Genomic DNA, 23,117 nt, shown 5'->3' on the forward strand with positions numbered 1-23,117 from the left:
TCATTTTTAAAAGGCTTTTTATTTTTATTTATTGTTTAAAAAATTTTGACAATTTTCAATAAAAATTTATATGAAGACAATAATCTGTTTGTTTATTATTTATATTCACAGAGGAAGATGGTTACTTAAAGAATATTTACTCATTGTTGTTGAATTGTCTCGTTTAGTCTGACAGAAATTATCTCTATAAAGTAAAATAATTAATTAATTAAAAGAAGTAATATTAGAGCTATTCTGAATAGTTATAATCATAACTTTTTAAAGTTTAATTTGATTATAATAAAAGTATTATCATATATTTCAATACTGATCTTGTATATTATTTTCCGTTATAAATATAAATATAAAAAGTATAGAATTAAAGTTAAGTTTTTAAATATAAATACTTGTTGTGTAACAATTAATTAAGCTGCCTATTCAATTCATCTAAAACAATAAATTACTTAGGTGGAAAAGTCTGGGTACAGTTTTCACGGCGAAAATAACTTTGTTCGCTCTGTGTAGAATGAGTCTGCTTTTTCTGTAGATTTGCCTGAAAAACATTTACTTTTATTACATAAAAATTAATAATAATAATAATAATAAAACAGTGACATGTCATAAAATAATACAAGTTGTAAAGCTTCTCTTCTGAAATCCCATTCATTCCACTTATATTTTGGACATTTAACTTTACTGATTAAACTACTTTCAGTTTGACTTCCACATTCTGAAGTAAATACTGGTTTTTCTTTTTCAATTGTCTCATGATTCTGAAATATGTTGTATGTAATAAATTCCTACTATTTCAAGTTAAAAGTATTTAAATAAGAATGAATATTTACTAAAAATGGAAGAATAAATCGACTGTTTAAATGTAAGAACAATATCAAAGATGGATGTTTTTTGGCTACCATTACAACACCTGCTATCATTGAATCAGGATTATGCAAAAATTCGTTACGTCCTTCTCTATTGCAGAATCCATAATATTCATTTTTGAACATAATGACTCCTAACTCTCTATTTGCTGGTAACAAAGCTCCATTTCTGTAACAAATTGCCCATGGACAATAGCCCTGTAATCAATTTATAAAAATTAGGAACAGCTAGAAATAAGCTTGAAGCTGGTTCATACAAATTACTTTTAATTTCTCTTTGAATCTGCAAGTATACTATTAAATGTGTTATGAAATGCATAAAATTGCATTTTAAATATTCAATTAACTTGTAAAAACTGTGAATGAAATATTTTTATAATTCAGTTCTTGAAAATTCATTTAATTTAAAAATTAGTAATGTCTTAGTGATTAATTTCATGATAATCACATTTTACAAAATTATTTAGGATGAAAATCGTTTATTGAAGAATAATTATTGAAGATGAAATTATAAGGATGAACTAGTCATTATAGTTACTCAGATGAAATAATGAATGCACCTTTAACAGTGGGTAAAGTTTAAAGAACAAAATGTTATGTATATGCTTTTATTTTATAAATGTTATAAAGCTTTTTATTTGTGAAAATATGTTAATTTCTTTGTTAAAAGAAATACACATGAAACCAAAATAAAAATGAAAAAGGAAAATTTTAATTTAGGTAAAAAATTATTAGCTACAGGTTCTTATAGGATGCCAGTATATTTTCTGTCCTGACATATGGAAATAATCATATGAGCGAACGATATTGTCCAAAAACTCCCTGACTCATATATAGCTCGCGACAAAAGGAAAATAATTAAAACTAATCTTATGCCAATGTTATACTATTACAAACATGAATAAAAAAATGAAAATTAAAACTAATATAATTAAACTAAAGGAGGAGAATAAAGGACAGGTAAGAAAATGAAAGAAATTAGGAAAGGGGTACCCAGTGTTGGTCTTTGAGGTCTTCGAAAAATCAGTCTCTTTTATAACGTCTTTGGCGAGGGTCTTACACAAAATATGTAGAGGAAATTCTCTTCTTCTTTTCAGTTCATTCAGATGCCAAAATTCACAGTTAATTCTCATGAATCTATCACAATGAATTCTTTAGTCCATCTATGAAACGCTACTCTTTCTCTTCTGCACGCTGCCAGAACGCACCAGAAGCTTGTCTCACTCCACTCCTTTCTTGAGTCCGAATCCTTTCTGTTCTCTCATTCACGACCCTCCTGCCCTCTGGTTTCGTACTCGATCCCTCAGTGGTCGTGCACCCTTTCTTTGTTTTAGAGGATATACGATGACCATATAAGGAAAGGAATTTCGGAGAGACATTCCAAAGAGGAAAAACAATAGGTAAAGAAAAGAAAGGGGATAAAAGCATGAGAAAGTGAAATTAAAAAAATAATAAAATATAAACTATATACAAACACATGGCGCACAGCCACATATTTTTAGTGAAACAAATAAAAGCAATCTGCTTTTTTATTATAAAACAATTTCTGATTTGTCCTTAAATTTCTCCAAAAAAATACGGATGCCACTAATAAAAGTGGAAAGCTACTGGCATTTCACTTTCATTAGCCACCAAAAATATTATCATTCTCTAAACTTCATCTACTGTTAAAGATGCATTGATTAATGAATTGCTGAAGACTATTGTTGCTAGTCATTCATTGAATTTTCAATTAAAAGTTTCCAAATTAAAACTGAAATTTAACCTGTCTAGTTTTAGATTTAAATTTTTATTACAACTAATTGGCCAAGAGTTATATAAGAGATAATTACAATATCTATAATATGCAATCAGTATGTACAGGGCCAGTTTTAGTAGGTGTGCAGTGCATGCATGCATGAAAGTAGCCAAATTCCTAGGGTACTGATGAATTTTATTATTTAAAATGCACTAAGTATAATTTAATATTATTTTAATAGAGTGGTCATTGAAGAAATAGACTGATGTTTGCATGACAACTGATGATATAACTATTTAGATTATGGATATAAATATTAACAAAGCTTGCATGTTAGGTGTTTTGCATCAGAAAACTTAAAAGTGAAAACAACAGGTGATGGGGGGAATTGTTCTTTGAACTAGAGAAAAATTCATCAATAGGAATTCCATAACCACTGTGATAGTTTTTTACTTTAAATCACATAAATAATATAAAAACTTGGAGTTTATAAACTTTTAAAGTTTGCAAACTCCAAGCTATTTATTTATGTTAATATTAATGCTATTATTTATGTCAACATCTTACGATTAAGTTTAAGGTTACATTTACATAAGTGATTGTGAATGGTTGCATTAAATAATATGGGTACAAAGTTTGATGTTTATGTTTACCTTTCATTGCAAATGGGTCTTTATTCCCATACCATTAATCTTATAGAAATACTTACAGCACTGTTTTAATTGTTGACAGAACCTAAAGGAAATTTAAATAAAGAAAGAGATATACACAAACATTTAATTCATATTTAAATTAATTTTTATGCACATATATTAAATATGTATTTATATACTGAATAAGAAAAATTCTTTAAATTCATTTCATTTTAATTTGCAAACTCTATTTTATAATGGTGCTAAAACATAACTTTGAACAAAGGTACCTGTTTTCTACAGGGTAGCTTGATTTGAATAAAATTAAAATAAGTACACTGTTGACCATTAAAATTGCTACACCAGGAAGGAAAGCAAATAGCACAATCATGTTTATTGTACACATATGGTACAATGGAAGGAAAACATGATTAAATTGATAGGTAATCTTGTGATATAGAGCACCCAGCATGTTGTACCTTTCATGGAAATTTTGTGTTTGTTGCATGCTGCTTTCATGGTGTAGCAATTTGAATGGCCAGCAGTATATATAAATATTTTTGTGGGCTTTACTTTTGTGAACTCTATCAACTATATGAAACTGTCCTAAAACATACCAGTAGACTCATTGGTTGGGTTAGGTTATGAATTTACTTGCAATCAGCATTGATAGGTGTGACCAAACATCTGTAGCATGCAGATGGCTAACAGACCAAAACCAGCCCTGAATATGTATAGTGTACTGATTGCATGTTACATTACACACATACATTGATATATATAATTTACTACAAACTATAAAACCTTTGCTGGTGACAGGTAATGAAAAAAGCATAGAAATCACTGTATGTAATAATTAATTCTTATAACAATAAAGAAACAAGACATACAACAGTGAATAAAAAGAAAATAGTAATTTTCATACTTTTTCTTCAACTATTATACATAGGGATTGTCCATAAATTACATAATGCTATTGTAGTGCTCCGCCACTATTTGTTCGTTTTTTTTTGTATTTGTATATATTGTATATTATTAGACATAACTTCGCGTTTCTGTATCTGGTTATTATCGCGTTATTACTGTATCGGGTTATTATCGCATTATTGTTGTATCGGGTATTATTTTTATCGCATTTTTTTTTTGTAACGGGTTTTCTTTTCTTTGTTCGTCATTCTTAGACAACACGTGTTCCCTTTTTCGTTCCACCTTTGGGGGACGTGTGCAAAAGGGGCCCTTGGATTGGTTGCCGAAGGATCACGTGGGAGACGACAGCAGCGAACGGTATATATAGAGGGTCCAGGCGTGTAAGGGCACCTTTTATAATCTCCATATCAAACAAGCGAAAGGAAAGGAAAGGGCACCTTTTTTGTTTCCGGATCTTTGGAGGCCAAACGTCGTCCGCTTGAGTGGGACCGGTGTCAAGCACGTGAGAGGAGTGGGGAGCCCTGGAGAACAAAGGAGAAGAGGAGCAACAATCCAACTTCATCAGAACTGTATGGAAGATTGACGAACTATAGTGAATCAATACAGACGTAGGACAGCCCAAGGTATCATCTTGAATGATTATTTTTCTCCACGCGGGAAAATTGTCGGTACACTTGAGGTTGGAAGGGAATTTGTATATAAGTTTTTCTTTGTTCACCAGTTGGTGTTAGTTACTAATAAACACGTTTCTGTAAGCCGACTTCTTTCTCCTTTATTTTGTAGACCAGTATACCTCGGTCTAACCTTAGGGTCTTAACACTATTTTTATACTTTTCAACCACCATTCCACCCTCTATAAAGCTCCATAATGCCATCAGACATACCCACCATCTAAATTATATAATGCATATCCTTGATTGACCCCTTTAATTGTGATAAGGAATAAACATGGCGCACAATACCAAATGGTACATCATTTTATTAATTATACATATAATGTACAAAGCAATGCATAAACAATACAGTTTACTATACAATACTTCAAAAATGAAGATGAATTATTGTTACTTGCAGACCTTTGCATTACATAATGTTTATGTAAACACTCTAACCTCTTTATAACACATTGTAACAATTACCTGCATACTCACCTACCCATATCTGAGTTACATAATTCATGGACACTCCATACAGTATAAAGCAAAATTGTATAGATTATCAAATTCGAATAAAAATAATCAAATTTTTTGCAATTTCATATATTAATTTAAATTTAGAAATACAAAGTCACCGACAAAAAACTTTTTACAGTGTTGTATACGACAGAGAACCAACCAATGTTTTTGGCCTCCACTAAGGCCTTCTTCAGGTTGAGAGCTAAATGTCATCTCCCCCCAGACCGCCAGAATGATGCGTCCGAGAAATAAACAAACAAAGTATGTGTCGCGTTTCACCCCTCCGCCTGGCTCTGTTCGAATTCCTTGAACAGGGTACCTCCACGCATGCACGACTGCATCCTTAAAGTTGATGCAGGTGCCTTCCACATTTTGTTGGTGACTTTGTGTTACTCACTGCAGTGTTAATAGTAGAAGACATTTAAATTTAGAAATAAACTGAATAAGAAATTTTACGTGTAATTTTTAAAGAAAAGATATTTTAATTCTTTATTAATTATTAAGCCTCTGTGTCCTTTCTATCTTAATTTAGAATTTCGTATACTAGTACTTTTTATATATTAACAGGACTTATTATACTGGAAAATATGGATGCAGATATTTAGTCTTACAGATCAAAAATAATGTTTTTATTTAGTTCACCACTAAATAAAAACATTATTTTTGATCTGTAAGACTAAATATCTGCATCCATATTTCCAGTATAATAAGTCCTGTTAATATATAAAAAGTACTAGTATATGAAATTCTAAATTAAGATAGAAAGGACACAAAGGCATAATGATGTGAACTAAATAAAGAACATTATTTTTGATCTGTATAGTAAGTATTTCCAGTATAATAAGTCCTGTTAATATATAAAAAGTACTAGTATACGAAATTCTTTATTAATTATTATTTATTCATATTTAAAATGCCAACACCAATATCAATCTTACTTACACCAAACTGTAACTGCATTTTTGAGAAGTTGCTAATAGATACAGGAAAATAAATGACAGTATTTTTAGATACAGGAATTGAATCAGATATATCTTCAGTCTGTGGAAATGTTTTTACTTCATGCACTTTTTCAAAATTTTCAAATAGATATTCTAATTTTTCATCATTCACTAATTTGTGAGAATTCTAAAAATTAAAAGTTTATGTGAATTTATATAAAAGTTAAATATTTATGAATAAAATATGATTTGAATTTTCACAAACCTCTACACATCTGAATATATTATTTGCAAGTGTAGGTAATATATTTAAGTATGTTATTTCATCTTGCATATTTAACCAAATCTTATATAAATGAATAAATGATGGCTGAAAATGATTATTATTAATTAATCAAATTTGATAATTACTTACTACCAATAAATGAGTTATACAGTACCAAACATTGTTGAATAGGTTCAGCAGTTGCAGTTATGATTTGATGAAGATGAAACATGGTATTTTCCAACTCTTCAGAAAACTCTTGAGTTTTTTTATTACATATATCAGTTTCTTTCTATGTGCAAAAGATTATATTTAAATAAATAATTAGTTAAAAAATTAAATTTTCAAATTAGATGCTACATTAAATAATATGAAGCTATTAAAAATTTTTATTGTAAATGTTGTTAATAAAAATCAAATTTAAATACAGCAATACAATATAGTTTAAATTAAGTTTAAAAAACTATCTGGTGCTATTAATGTGTAAATTTTCAACATATGTAAAAGTTATTTCATTGCCTATAATATATAAATTTATTTTTTACATTTATTAATAAATTCTCAAGTATTTAATTATATCTTTGCTTTTTACTGATAACTATTTATGTGATGTAAAAAGTATATCCTATAAAAAAAAAATTTGTCCTGGCCATATGTTTTTACCAAATGTATATTTTTAATTTTATATGAAGTGCCACTGCCAGAGGGATATTTTAACTGTTTTACATTTAGAGGCAGATGAGCAGCCTATAAAGAAACGCGGCTCTGCCGTGAAATTGTTAATTCTTCAAATGTGCATTTGAAAGAACTGGATTGGAATAAAGACACATTTTTACGTATTGTCTTAGAAGAATCTTTTTAAAGATTTTTTGTAGTAGTATATCTTATATTTTAATTCTGAAAAAAATATATAGGGCTATATAAAAATATATATAAATACAATAATCATGAAGAACAGTAATAAATCAGTCCTTAGAATTGTATAATTACACTCAAGTCCAAAAAGTAAACATAAACATAATTATCCAAAACATACATAACAGTCCAGGTATAAACTATAGAATGATTCTTATCAAATTAGAGTCTGGAGAATAGAGAATAAAGTCTCATGAACATCATGGAAATGTGACGGACAAATGGACGAAGGTGTTCAATCAAATTTTTTCGATTGTTTTTTTTCCCTCCACCATTTTATCAAAAGATCTGTTGAAAAACCATAAAAATTATTTCCCACAAACTTGCTTCCTCGTTGAGGATGATCCATCTAGTTAGGCGTATGTCACCCGGAACTTTTAGAAGTAATTCACGTATTGGACACCCGACCCTTAACAACGAGAGCCTGACCTCATGGAAAAAACCCAAGTGGAAAAATAATACGAGGGAATGATGACAAATCCAGGCAGTCGTTGTTTGGTTAGCCACCGTGAGCCCAACCCTGGAAAAACTTCCTGCAACCTTCCGATCTATGTCCAAGCATTACCCCACCTAGAAGACCAGGAATTAATACCGTGGAAATATTACTGTGTGCATTGTTTTATACTGTGGACTGTTTTATTCTGTAGATTGTGTGCCTCTGTGGAATATACTGTCTAGGATCGTGGATACCCGGCTGCTCAAGGAACTCTAACATCTCCTTAACCAAGGTATTTATCAACTCGCGGATTGGTTGTAAACTCTCTCTCTCCGTATATCTAGGAATACGTTATTGTTAGCTATGCGTCGTGCTGTAATCTTTTATAAATTTTTATTAAATTTATTCTTGTTACTTAGCCAGTATCCTGAGTGACTTACTTCCTCGATTCTCCTACCTCCACCTCCACAACGGACGTATCCGCTCATCCGCGACCGCTCGCGTGACGTAAGAACCCTCCGTCACGATTTCCGAGTCCTGAAAGACTTGGTGGTGTCATATCCTGACGAGGAGTCAAAGAGACTCCGACCCTCCGGTCACAGAAAGAGACTAGTTTGCAGATGATGGTATCATGGTCTGTGATGGCATTAAGCAAGCTTACAGTTTAGATAAAGTTTTGTTTAATAACTGTTTTGTTGCATAAAAAAATACAATTTTCTACTTCTATGTTAAGATTTTTGCTAATCTGGAGTTGTTGTTCCTAAGATAGAGGCCAAATTAATAGTTATGCTTATTTTTTGAACATGGATATATGGTAGTTTAATAGATATTTTAATTGAATAAAACCTTAACTGATTGAAATCTATCAGGCATGTATTTTTGATTAAATACATGCCTAATAAATTTTTTCTAATCCAGAAATCCTCTGACAATATATACTACTGTAGATCATAATTAAAAGTTAAATTTCATTATAAATTATTTAAGTCATTTTAACTTTTGTAGATTTCACTATCGATATAATTAAGTTTAGTGGTGCAATAATATGCAGAATGAAAATGATGATAATGATAATTCTATGAAATTATTAAACAATTACCAAGAATGTAGTTAAATATACTTCATATTGATGGATATTAATCAACACTTCAATCAGCAAATCTAAAATTTCAATCATTTTTGTTGACCATTTTTCCTTATTTGATTTCAGAGTATAGTCTTCCAGTATAGCTAAATTTACCATTAAGTTATTTTATATAATAGATATTATATCTATTATAAAATAAAACATTAAAATATTTTAAATATTAAAATAAAACATAAAAAATTATTTAAAATAACATACATGTTAACTTTTCAGAAAATTTTTTACTTTTTTGAAGTTCTGAGGTTAATTTGTTTGAAAACACAGGTATTGTTTCTTTTAAGATTTTGATAACTAAAAAGAAAATTTAAAATTATAACTTTTATACTAAAAAATTTAGTTGTTAATTAATATACCATTATTACACTGAATTAATCAATGCATCTTTAACAGTGAGTGAAGTTTAAAAAATGCTAATATTTTTGACTTGATTAATGGGCCACTTACCACTGTCCACTGTTAAAGATGAATTGATTAATTCAGTTTTAACAGTGACTAGTTTATCCTTATACCATTATCAATTTTAAGAATGCCATTTTTGTATCTTCCATTATATATTCCAATTCCTACTGTAACCTGTGATAAGAGATCTAATTGTTCTTTTTTCATATCTTCTTCCATTGAGATAAATATTCTTAATTCTGTTGGTGGTAAAATCCCCTTTAAGATTTCTAATAATTTTAAAATAAATGTAAAAATATTATAATTAAATGTTGTTCAAGTTGTAATTTAGACAATAAAAGTAAATTGTGAATAATTTTTTTACCAATTAATTCTTGCTTTAATTTTATGTCGCAATGTAATCCAATACCACTTTTTACAAGAAAATATGATACTATTGCATATTCTAGTTCATGAAAGTCAACTGCAGTATATAAAGCAACTTTTAAAACATCCAAAAAGAATGATTTAGATTTCTTCTTGATTTCTTTTGATTGAGATGTTAAAAATTCATCTAAATTAAAAAATATATTAATTACCCAATTCAAAATTAATATGTAAATTATGTATTCATATAACATACCTCTAGTTTTATACATAATTTCGTAATGCACTTGCATCTTTATTGTATCAATACTTGGATTTTTCTTAGATAACAGCAAATCACAGCAATGCTACAATATTGAAAATTAATAGTTAACATTAAAATTTTGCACCACAAATTTTATCATCAATACCTTTATTGAATTTACTTAATTTCTTCACATAAAATAAATTTTATCTATTATATCATTGTTTAAAGTATAAGAAAAACAAATAAATTTTATTAGAATTCTAATGTTTCTATACTATAATAAAGGCAGTTTTACTAATTTTTTTAATATTTTTATTCTTTTACTTTTTATTTATTTATTTGTTATTGATACAAGTACAAATACTTCCATATAAGGGAAAAAATAAAACAAAATTAATAAATAAGCAGCCACATAATGGTCTCTTAATTGTGCTTAAACAATACATTTAACATAAATAGCATAAAGAGTTAATGAAAAAAATTATGCAATTTATACAACATTGTTAATAAAAATTTCATCAGTTTTATTAAGTCTTCCTCCATTACAAAACACCAATCCCATTTGTTTTCTGAAAATTAATAGAAAGATCATTATCCAACATATAATCAGATAATAAAATCGGTTTCTTCTGTAAAGATGACTTTGAGTGTGCTAGTAATAATACATCATCTGCATATAGAAGACAATGCAGCTCATCCGTGACATTTAGGTAAAGTCCCAAAAGATCAGAATGATGAAATCTCTCTGGAAGATCATTTATAAACAGATTAAACAACAAAGGGCTTAGTGGTTCTCTCTGGGGTAAACCTCTAGTAGATATTAAGTAGTAGAATTAACAGTATCTCCTTTTATTTGATAACTAGTAGTAGAAAACAAATTCCTAAGAAAAATAATGAAGGATCTGGAGAGTCCCACAATATCTGATTTCCTCCACAATAAATTAAGGTTAACATTATCAAATGCCTTTTTTAAGTCAATAAGGTAATTGTAACTTAATCACCAATGTAAGAACATTGCAATTAATAATATGTTTCTTAGACTACAAATCAACTTCCTAAGCAATGCATTATGCATGATACAAATAGCAAATAGCTACCATGTATTTGTAAAACAAGAGCAGCTGCAGTTTAAATGTTAGAGTCCCTTATAACTACAGCTAAATATTTTATAACTACAATATCTTTTAAAAAAACAACAGTAGACAATCTGAAACCATAAGTTTTTTCTAAAAAATTTGAAGCAAATGAAAACAAAATTGATTTTTTCATTAAAACATCATCCCTTTGACTTCTTGGTATAGATTAAAATAAAATACAAGTAGTACTAAATAAGCCATATTTAAATGTTTTTTTTAATTTTTAAATCACAAAAACGTTTTTCTTAAAGTTATATAAAGAAAAAACTGTTGTTTTGGAATCCTTGTAGTTGTCAGACTTTTCTCATTTGTGAAATGTGTCAACAGATAAATCTGCTTCCACACAGAAGTAATACATTTTTTGGATATGTAATTCTAAAGTTTTTTTTTTGTGATCATTATTGTGAGTAGTAAAAGAGAGAAGGGTCATTGGCATAAAGTGAAGAAACATTCATACACAACAGACACTAGTTAGGAAGATTTTATTTTAAATTTTGTAAGAATGTTATCAATAAATTATATGTTTTAATTTCTTCTAATAATTATGTAATGCAATATCTAAATTTTTTTAATGTATTGTATTCCACTGTTCCTGTTATTTATATTATACATAAGAACATTTTATAAATATATGTTTTATTTTACCAAACATTTTTAAATACTCTTGCATTATTTATCTAAATATACTATTTAGATTTAAAACTTTACAAACTTATCTCAATAATTGTCAAAAACATTCTTGCTTAATCCAAAGACTCTTAAAGTATGCAGTAGTGTAACTAGAACTGATATTAGGAGGTCCAAATTAGAATGTTCAAATTCACATCCCCCCTTGTATCACTGTGGATATAACCACTAGTGATGTTGATGAAGAGTAAACTCTTAGATATTGTATACATGGTGGAATCCAGTTATTGTAAATGATATCAATTGGCTATTGTTATTGTTGTAACGGTCGGGTGTAACTTGATCTGAGTGTCAGGTCAGGGGTGAAAATTCCTACATACTTTCGTTGTTGGGGAGCTGAGTTCTTGTGCAGTCGTCACCCCAGTCAGTTGTATCCGAGAGTGAATAAAGTTAATTGTTAATTAACTATGTGTTTTATGTGAAACAGTGTCGAAAACAAACTCGATACAAAATTGGCGACGAGGAATAATATACAGACTTGCCAGCAGAAATTACAATTCGATATAAAAAGCCGGAAATGTCGTTCCCAGGAACATCAACCAGTGGAGTTCGTTTCGAACCATTCAAGATGGACGGCCAGTGGAAAACTTACAAGGACCGCTTTAATTTTTGCTTGAAGGCAAACCAGATTGAAAATGACCAAGATAAGTGTGCTTTATTTTTTACTGTATGCGGTGAAACTTTATATGAACTTGTAGTCACACTCATAGCGCCGAAAGAAACGACACAAGTTAACTTCAATGAAGTACTTACTGCTCTTGATAGCCATTTTAACCCGAAACCTAGTGAAATCGTCGAATCGTTCAAATTTAACCAGAGGTCGCAAAAACCGGGAGAGAGTATCAACGACTATGTCGCGGAACTACGGAAAATTGCAATGAATTGCAACTTCGGCGCCTCACTAGAGCGTATGTTAAGAGATAGGCTAGTGGCAGGTTTAAGGGATAAAGGAATACAACACGTGTTATTGGCGAAAACGGACACTACTTATAAGGCCATTTTGGATGCAGCATTGGCAGCAGAGGCAGCGTCTAACGATGTTAGCCAGCTTGGGTCAGACGGAAACAACACCCAAGTGTATAACTTAAAGGCGGACTACAAGAGAAAGAATCAGCCGGCCATATTACGCTGTTTTCGATGCACCGGAAGTCATAACCCGAATAATTGCCGATTTGCTCAGGTAATCTGTAACTTCTGCAGAAACAAGGGACACATAGAAAAGGCGTGTATCACGAAACAAAAGAGTGGACAAAGAAAATTTGCAAACCAGGGAAGAAACCAAATTGGGGCACCACGGAAAGAGATATCCAGCCAGAGAGCCAAAGTACACCGAATTGAGGAACATAAAAATTTGATGTCTAACCAGGTCGAGGAATATACATCTCTATTCAAAATACAGGGAAGTAAGATACCACCCTTAAAAATCTTACTCAAGATTGAAAATATACCAATCCTGATGGAAATAGATTCAGGGTCTGGGTACACTGTAGTGAGCGAACGGACCTTAAAAGAAATCAAAATCCAGCGAGACAAGTTAGAGCCGGAAGAAGTCAAATTACAGACATGGACTGATCAGAATCTGGAGGTAGTGGGGACTACAATGGTGAGGGTACAATTTAAAGGAAAAATTAGGAATCTGCCATTGTTAGTAATTAAAGGAAATGGACCAGGACTTGTTGGAAGAAATTGGTTTGAACCATTAGGAATCAGAATAGAGGGACTTTATCACCAACATGATGCAGACGATCTGATACAAGAATTCCAGCATTTATTCAATAATTCAGAAATGGGTCTATTTAGAGGCGAGGCAGTCAGTTTAGCGATAAATAAAGAAGCTAAGCCTATTTTTATGCGGGCAAGACAGGTTCCTTTTGCATTGAGAACAAAGGTAGAACAAGAGTTGAATCGACTTCATCAGTTAGGAGTTATAGAACCAGTTAGAACTTCTAAGTGGGCCACTCCTGTGGTACCCGTTGCAAAACCAGATGGAAGTGTACGTTTATGTGGAGATTACCGCTGCACTGTAAACAGAGAGGCAATAAAAGTAGATGTATACCCATTGCCGGCCATTAACGATATACTTGCTTCACTATCTGGTGGAAAGGTATTTGCCAAGCTTGATTTCAAGGAAGCGTACTTCCAATTTCCTGTGGACCAGGAGTCGTCTGAGATTCTGACTATCAACACATGCAAGGGGTTATACAGAATGAAAAGGTTACCATTTGGAGTGAGTAGTTGTCCAGCTATTTGCCAGAGAGAGATGGAAAAGATCGTAGGAGGTATTCCAGGGACAATTGTGATGATAGATGATATACTTGTCATGGGACTCAATGAAGAAGCCCTACATCAAAAGTTGAGGAAAATTCTTAACCGGATTTCAGAAGCTGGACTAAAACTAAACGAAAACAAATGCCTATTCAAGACTAACCAACTTAAATTTTTAGGATATTTGATAGATGCTCAGGGCGTTCGGCCCACACCGGAGAAAATTGCGGCGATCCAACAGGTTCCGGAACCGAAAAACAAACAAGAATTACAAGCATTTTTGGGATTTGTAAACTTCTATGATAGATTTTTGAAAGATAAAGCAACCGAAGCTGAACCCTTATATAGACTCCTTGATAAAAACAAACAATGGATCTGGAAAAAAGAACACAGCAAAGCATTCGTGAAAATAAAAAAGATGTTAACACCAGAAACATTATTAATCCATTATAATTTAAATAAACCAGTAGTATTATCCTGTGATGCTTCACCATATGGAGTGGGAGCAGTCCTTTCACACATATTACCAGATGGATCCGAAGCTCCTATATACTTTGCATCGAGGACACTTCACCCAGCAGAAAGAAATTATTCACAATTCGAGAGAGAAGTATTAGCTATAATCTTTGGCATTACAAAATTTCATAATTACCTAGCTGCCCGAAATTTTACTATATATACAGATTGTAAGCCAGTTGTGGGCCTTCTGAACCCTGCTAAACCAATTCCTGATTTAATCTCACCCAGAATGATTCGTTGGTGTTTAAGATTAGCAGCCTACTCATATAAGATTGAACATCGTCGGTCAGCAGAGATGACTAATGTCGATGCATTATCTCGTATACCAACTACTGTGGAAGACAAGACTATCCCTGAACCAGGAGAGATATTCCTTATATTTGAACAGCCAGAATTGCCCATCACATCTCAGGAAGTAAGCAGAGAAACAAACAAAGACTCAGTGTTAAAAAGAGTTGAACATGCAATCTTACACGGATGGCCACTGAGTAGTCCAGAAGAACTTATGCCTTTTTCTAGGCGAAAACTAGAACTTTCAATTCACCACGGTTGCATTTTATGGGGACAAAGAGTAGTTATCCCTAGAACCTTGCAACCACAGCTATTACACCTGTTACACTCCACACATGAGGGTATGTCTAGAATGAAAAGAACAGCCAGAAGCTATTTTTGGTGGCCTGAAATGGACTCCCAAATTGAAGAGACTGTATCGATGTGTAGAAAATGCCAAGAACAGAGGTCAAACCCAACCCCAGTTAAGGATACTCATTGGCCATCACCCTCGGGACCCTGGGACCGAGTACACATTGATCATGCAGGACCACACTATGGACATACATATTTTATTCTAGTGGATGCTTATTCGAAGTGGGTGGAGGTAGAAGAAGTACAAACGCAGTCAACCCAGGAAACCGTGAAATTATTGAGGAGAATATTTAGTACACATGGACTACCAAATACAATTGTATCAGACAATCACCAAAGCTTTAAATCCCATGAAATGGAAGAATTTATACGTAAAAATGGGATACAGCACATATTTACCCCTCCATATCATCCCTCTTCCAACGGACAAGTAGAGAGACAAGTGCAAACTATAAAGAGGAGAATTGAAAAATTACATCACAACCAAGAAAAAACTGAAGTGTTGCTCCCCAGACTTTTGTTTAGCTTACGCACAACACCTAGTAGTACTACAGGTAAAACGGCAGCAGAACTGTTGATGGGAAGAAGACTACGTACCATCTATGATCGACTAAATCCACACCTATATAAGGATAGAATAGAGGAAACAAGAATACGAGAATTCCAGATAGGAGACAACATCAATTACAGATGCTATAGAGACGCAAAGAAGTGGAAACCAGGTAAGGTGACAAAGAAGACCGGACCATATACATACATGATAGCTTCACCAGAAGGAACTATAGAAAGGAGACATATTGATCAACTGATAGCTCGAAGAGAACAACCACTCCAGAACAGGCAACATCCAGTTTCTCAGAATAACCAACATCCAGCTCCCCAGAATAATCAACATCAAGACAAAGGACCACCTGTTAGAAAGAGCTCTAGAACACGGACACTACCTGCACATCTCCGAGACTTCGTTTTAGAGGGGGAAGATCTGTTGTAACGGTCGGGTGTAACTTGATCTGAGTGTCAGGTCAGGGGTGAAAATTCCTACATACTTTCGTTGTCGGGGAGCTGAGTTCTTGTGCAGTCGTCACCCCAGTCAGTTGTATCCGAGAGTGAATAAAGTTAATTGTTAATTAACTATGTGTTTTATGTGAAACAGTGTCGAAAACAAACTCGACACAAAAGTTATAATAATCAGTCAGAACCAAAACACTGCATAAAATTAGTTAAAAACAATGCCTGTTATAATCAAACTTTGGTTATTGTTATCAATTGTGATAATTACACTTGGGTACAAACAATGAGAATTCTTAAAAAATTCATACTAAATAAACATTTTCTTTGAAACTTAGTTTTAAGCATATCTTTTATCTTTTACATACTGTGAGTGCATGACAAGAGTTCTTAGAAAATATACATACTGTAGACCTTTACTTGACATATACTTTTTCAGATAAACATTTCTGTTACGATTTCTCTAGTATACTTTTGCTGTCTGTTGAATTAAACAGTTGTTTATAAGAAATGTAGCATATATAAATGTGTAATGTTGTATTAAGTGTACAGTTTGTGATAAACATAAATTGTACACACTTATACTGCAATTGTTTGTAATAAATCGAGTTCAATAATAAAAACTTCCTATTCTCTGTTTAATTATATCAGCCGGTTATTGTTGCAAATTGCAAGTCCCAAAGTAGTCATAATAAATGGTCATAATAAGTTGATTCCACTGTATTTGTGTATAAGTGTGTTTTTCGCTTTCAAATTTTTTCCTTGAATATCTGTTGTTTTAATGTTTCTATCTTTAAAAACATTAAAATAATAGATTTTTATATGGAAAGTTATGCTGTTGAGAAATAAATGATAACTAAGTATGTCTTTATATACTGAAGAGGGGCAAGGCTGAATAAAAACCTGTACTTGAAATGCATTTGTGCAAATGTATTTTAAATAAAATCTCCAGAAAGGAAGTTGACCTATATGTAGTTGGATAAAGAAGATTTATGTCTTTACATAAAATTCAAAGTTATTAGCTCAAAGTATGATAAGCTCTTAAATTTATTATAGCCATATTCATTAGACTATTTAAATTATACTCAATCAAAGTATGAAATATAAAGTTGTGATTTCAATACAATTTTTTAATATCTATGAATTAACACTAAAAAAAATTACCTAAAATTTAGAAAAAAAAAACTTTAAAAACTTTAAAAGAATATTTAAAAACTCATAATTATTTTGTATATTTTAAAAATATGTTTAAACTCACTTTAATTAAATTTTCTTCTTCTTCTGGTAACATATCACTTCTTATGCAATTGGTGTAATCTGGATCAGTTGAAACAATTCGAATCTACAAAATTTTCAATACAATAATTAACACAAAGTGACCAACAAAAAACCTTTCACAGTGTTGTAAACACTTACAGTGTGTAAACACTGTAAAAGGTTTTTTGTCGGTGACTTTGTGTTACTCACTGCAGTGTTAATAGGAGAAGACGTTTATTGTGTTACAATAATTAATTTTTTCCAGATTAAAAACTGGAAAAAAAGGATATATTACTTCCATATTAACAAGGATGAACTAGCCACAGTATTTACTCTAGTGAATTAATCAATGTACTTTTAACAGTGGGTGAAATTTAATTAAAGAATGCTATCTCATTCTATCTTCTTTTTTTATTGACACTGGCATATCACTTTTAACTGTTCATGTCCAGGGCTATTGAGAGCTTGTAGAGAGTCCAGGGTTAGTGACTTCTTTTGCCCTTAAGAGGTCCTTTTTTGCAATTTTTTAACAACTAAAATATGTAGAATGTTTTTTATAAGTAAAAAGCAGTCTTATAGATTTATTTTTCTGTAGTAACATTAACATTAATTTATACGGAGATGAGCCATTACAAGCCCCTAAGTTTTCTCCAGGCATGGGAAAAAATCTCCAGTTCCCACTCTTAACAGCTCTGTTCATGCCCGAAGATGCCCAAAAACCAGATTAAAAACATTAGTTTCTTAAACAGTCAAAAACAGTTAATTTCCTTAAACTTCACTATTAAAGATTCATTGATTAACTTAGCAGAGTAATTCCAGAATGGCTAATTAATTCTTTAAGTTACAAATTTCTGAAACAAATCTGAGCATATCTATTGTTTCATCTTTTGATAAGAAATTTAATTACAATAGTTTCATATTATCTTTAACGATCAAAATCTTAAAATCATATCATTAGAGATATTTTATTAAATTATCAAAATGCACACATAAAATAATTTATAAACTAAAATCCAGTAAGTAAAGAATTATTGTTATTTATATTAAATTGAAATAAAGTCAATGTTAACAGTTGATCTGTTTGATTTTTAAAATTGAAATTTTCAGAAATATAGTTTTTTAAAATTAGAATTCAAGTGAATCATGTAGACAGTGGTTTACAATAATAATAAAGAGTTTAGGTAATCAGTTAAATTATATATATATTTTTTTGTTTTATAAATTTTTATATCATAAAGAAACTGTTTGCATCAGTGAAAAATTTTATATAAAATTTTAAACTTTTAAAAATACTTTAGATTCAATAAAACTAATATCTTATAAATTACTATAAAAAATGCTAGTTTTTCAGTGACATCTTCATTATGTTGTTTACATCGTTCAATTATCTCTGCTACAATTCTGTGACCCAGCTGCCTGCTCATAATTTCAACACTTTCGTAATCCATAGCTCTAAAAAAAAGATTCAGTTATTAAATAAGTATCATGAAATTTCTTAGAATAATAAGAGTAATTTTAACATAAAAACAATTAGAGCTTTGCATGTGTATAAAATATATTTACTTTATTTATAATACATGCATTATTTGTATTATATATATATAGAGGGTATCCCATAAGTCTGGAACCACAGGAGTAATGTTGATCTTTATTCTTTTACAGGAGGTAAAGCATGGTGTTGAATATGGAGAAACAAATTCAACTTGTTTTGATAGTGGGAATTTACAGTTGATGTGAAGTTGTCAGAGTTTAACAGGCCGTGTTCATACCTTGTGTTATTGATGGGCAGTATAAATACCTGTTAAACTCTTTGACAACTTCAGGCTGATAATCAAAAATAACTTGAACTTGTTCCTCCTTATTCAGTGCCTTGTAAAAGAATAAACAAAGATCAACATAGCTGTTATGATTCCAGACTTATGACCATCTTGTATAATTATTTTTATTATATATTAAAGTTATGACTATATTTTTATAGTATATATATGTATATTTTGTTGTAATAGAATTATAATTGATTCAGAAAAGATCTAATACTATAAATATAGATAAAATATAATCTGTTAATTATATAATTTTCGAATATACTTCAAAAAACATAGTTCTCACAGTAAAAAGAATCGCTCCAGCACATTAAATTCGTATCAAAATATAAATCTATTCGAATCTATAGAAAATTTACGTCAGAATTCAAAAGAAAGTTACTATTTTTATGGAAATACTGTAATACCGAAAGAAAGTTTTCTAGTATTATTTTCCTCTAATAAACAAAGAAAACGTTTATAGTAAATAATTAATATAGAGCGCGTTTAAATGGCAAGCAGCTCAATAAGCAAGCCAATGACAGAGCTGGTTTCATATGAAACGAAACGTGTCATTGGCTTACAGACGCGTTCTGAAGCAGACGATTTAGGATGGAATATAGTACACATAGCACCACACATTGGGAAGAAAGCATAAATTATTTTTATTTCAAAAAATTAAACTTTTTTAACTTTTTTGGAATTTATATAAATGAATTTTTAAAAAATAAAATTTTCCATTTACAGTTAATTTCGACCGATGTCGATAGTGAAATCTAAGTTTATTTCCCCAAAATGATTTTAGATATTTTAATATGGTATATTACTTTATTAATAGATATAAGAAATTCTAATATTGAAGAATGAATTAATATTATATTTAAGTCGTCAGATTCATTATATTAAAATTTAAAATAAGTTAATTAAAAAAAATTATTTAAAAGAGGAGCTTTATCACATTATCATTAATTTAAAAGTATATATTATAGTATATAAATACAGTATTTTAATCCTCGAAGCAAAGTAAATCAAGAAAACCTAATAATTTATTTAAAAAATAAAAGTATTCTAAATAATTAAGTATTAAAAAATTAAATAATGAATTCATCGCATCTTGCTGCAATATTACATGTGGTGCGTTGCCTGGTAAAGCGGCTTTAACACATCCAAATAAACAAACCAATAACATGCCAATGTTATAGTCCGTTTAATTAAACGGTTTATTTATCCAGATATATTAAATCCGCTTTACAGGCATTGATAATATATAATGTATAACAAATCGTATAATTTTATTCTTTTTATTTTAAAACTTAATTAAAAGATTTAACATACAACTGGTGTGACACCAGTTGTATTATTATCATTAATCAACATCATAATATTCATTTTTATATTAATTTTAATTTTCACAAAAGGGCGCAAAAACTTCGACAGATCGACCAGCTAGTGCACGTGTAAACAGAAACTTCATACAAAATAAAACGAGAGGAAATAGAAACCACATTCTCTTGCCATATTGGTTACATCTTGGCTATGGCCAAGAAAATAAACTACATGCTGATAAAATGTGTTAGGTGCACCGGGGAACTAAACCATAAATGCTACTTTACGCGGCCTCTAGCTGGAGTCATGTAACTAGTAAAAATTGAATAACGAGTAAATTACTCTTTCTTCAAGGACAGTTTGTAATCAGAATTTCAAAGTACTGCAGAACTGTTTCTACTAATGCCTCTCTGATACCAGCAGAGCTCCTTCCTTTGCCACTATGTATTGTAGAAAAGATTCAGAACTACTACATCTGAACTACAAACATCAAGGCTCAACAACGGTCTCTACTCCTATCTACGGCTGTTCATATGCTACCACATTGCAATTACCCTACTATCTCTAATCATCACCCTGTAAACAAGGTTATTTGGTGTCATCTGCTTCCTCCATGGATAACCATGCAGACATTAATGTCTACACAGACGGGTCTAAAAGCCGGCTCAAGTTTCTGCATTTTCCTCCAAACTGACATATTTTACCCAAAGTATGTTAGAAGGTACAGATACCCCACATACCTCCATCTATCAAACTGAGAAAGATGCTGTCTACCAAGCTGTTCAGTGGGCCACTTCACTACCAAACAAAACTCTGTCTATCAACATTTACAGTGATTCTTAGTCTGTCTTAAAAGCTCTATTAAATCCCAATTGCAATAGCAATAAAATTACATATATCCAGCACCATATTAAAAATTTTGTAAATAAGATAACTTTTATATTTGTTCTTGGCCATAGTGGCATACTAGGAAATGAAAAAGCCGACTTTGAGGCTAAGTCAGCTGCAAAAGACACCTAGAAGCTACCTGGCGATGTATAACCGGGCAGAAACTGCCTCTTGCTTTTTCTCTACAGAAAACCTAGACACCGTCGACCAAATGATCTATCATTGTCCAATTTACGATCAAGATAGACTTATTCTGAAATTAGAAATCTTTACAGGTGGTCATGTTCACTTGATAAGCTTGTTCAGAAGCCACTGTTTGATGATTTTTTTGAAAATTGCAGACCTATAAATTTCCACTGGAGTCCATCAGACTGTCGAGTTCGATGATAAAGGCATAGTTATGGAATATACAAGAAATTCACAGCAGAATCTGAATTAACCGGCCTAACAAGACGTGGATAAAATTCCTAAGTTGAAGCAAACGACGCGCCCACATTTACATTGGCACTATACATTGAACGATCACATTAGAAACACCTGCCTAATTACAGGTTGCCACCTTTCTGAACGATCGCGGCTTGCAAATGCCGAGGCATGGATTCTACCAGTTAACGAACATCTATTCTTAACTGGACTTGTCAGTTGGTGTACATTTCGCGAAGGATTAGTAACAACTTCACCACACATTCCAGCATATCCCAAACATGATCAATAGGGTTGCAGTCTGGTGACTTTGGGAGCCAAGGTAGTTTATGGAATTCATTAACTTGTTACTCCAATCATTTCCGAGTGGACCTCATGGTGACAAATGGATTATCATGTTGAAACATGATAATGCACCCTGTTACCGTGAGGCTCACTCACTATCATTCTCAGGAAACTTAGGCTGGACACGGGTTGCAGCTGATCACCTAACTGGTTCCTGTATCGTTCACCATTCGAGGATTGTGGGATGACAACCAATAGCCTTGCCAAGAGAACGCTCCCAGACTATGATACTGCCACCACCAGCTTCTGTAACCGCCCCAACTATGCAACCAGGAATATGAGTTTAGCTTTCACGCTGTTTACGCCAAATTTGTACCAGGCCATCAGTATGGTTCAGAATGAAAGGGAATTGGTCCAAATTTGGAAGTGATCTCTAACACAGACCTTGTTCAGACGACGACCTCTATGAGCCGCCGCAAACTAGCGCTTTGAGAGAGCAAAACGCTAGCAAACGTGCCCTAACAAATCGATGACGTCAAGGCTCCGCCCGTCTTCTTGCTTACGTGGTTTTTCCTTTGCTAGAGCAGCGACACGAGAGTACTCTCGCTGTTCACAGAATTCAACAACGAGAGCAGTCACGCTAGCAAGAGAGAGCAGGGGAAAATGGATGACTACATAAACATGCCACATGTCGAAAAAGAAATTATAGAATTTTATCGATATACGTAAATTACATGATTAATACATTCAATATTGAAAATAGTATAAACGTTGTATATAAATAGTTTTCGGCTAGTTAAGCCTAGTTAGCCTTAAAAATTACACCCA

General features: G+C 31.5%; 1 protein-coding gene across 2 annotated transcripts; it reads right to left on the bottom strand.

Moving 5' to 3' along the window:
- Window positions 1-19,786, bottom strand: LOC136989925 (cilia- and flagella-associated protein 206). Of its 2 annotated transcripts, XM_067288231.1 has the most exons (15): window positions 19,675-19,786; window positions 18,894-19,017; window positions 17,567-17,650; window positions 10,058-10,148; window positions 9,800-9,988; window positions 9,546-9,704; window positions 9,235-9,327; window positions 8,989-9,119; window positions 6,714-6,830; window positions 6,539-6,643; window positions 6,275-6,460; window positions 825-1,058; window positions 612-752; window positions 444-532; window positions 1-184 (listed from the first exon to the last, which is right to left on the bottom strand). In XM_067288231.1, exons 2-15 carry the CDS (start codon window positions 19,011-19,013, stop codon window positions 106-108), a joined length of 1,818 nt encoding a protein of 605 aa, XP_067144332.1. In that variant the 5' UTR covers window positions 19,014-19,017; window positions 19,675-19,786; the 3' UTR covers window positions 1-105. The 2 variants fall into 2 exon arrangements, with proteins under 2 accessions (XP_067144332.1, XP_067144331.1); XM_067288230.1 differs by lacking the exon at window positions 19,675-19,786 and having other exon boundaries at window positions 18,894-19,069.
- Between the last annotated feature and the right edge of the window lie 3,331 nt (window positions 19,787-23,117).

The sequence above is a fragment of the Centruroides vittatus genome, unplaced genomic scaffold (genome assembly GCF_030686945.1).
Source record: "Centruroides vittatus isolate TY-2023 unplaced genomic scaffold, ASM3068694v2 scaffold_769, whole genome shotgun sequence".
Lineage (NCBI taxonomy): Eukaryota > Metazoa > Arthropoda > Arachnida > Scorpiones > Buthidae > Centruroides > Centruroides vittatus.

Coding starts and splice junctions, on each gene's coding strand:
- LOC136989925 (XM_067288231.1), bottom strand. CDS start 19,013: ATGGATTACGAAAGTGTTGAAATTATGAGCAGGCAGCTGGGTCACAGA. Junction 10,149..17,566: donor AAGAAGAAAATTTAATTAAA/GTGAGTTTAAAC, acceptor TCAATATTGTAG/CATTGCTGTGATTTGCTGTT. Junction 9,705..9,799: donor ATTAAAGCAAGAATTAATTG/GTAAAAAAATTA, acceptor TAAAATTATTAG/AAATCTTAAAGGGGATTTTA.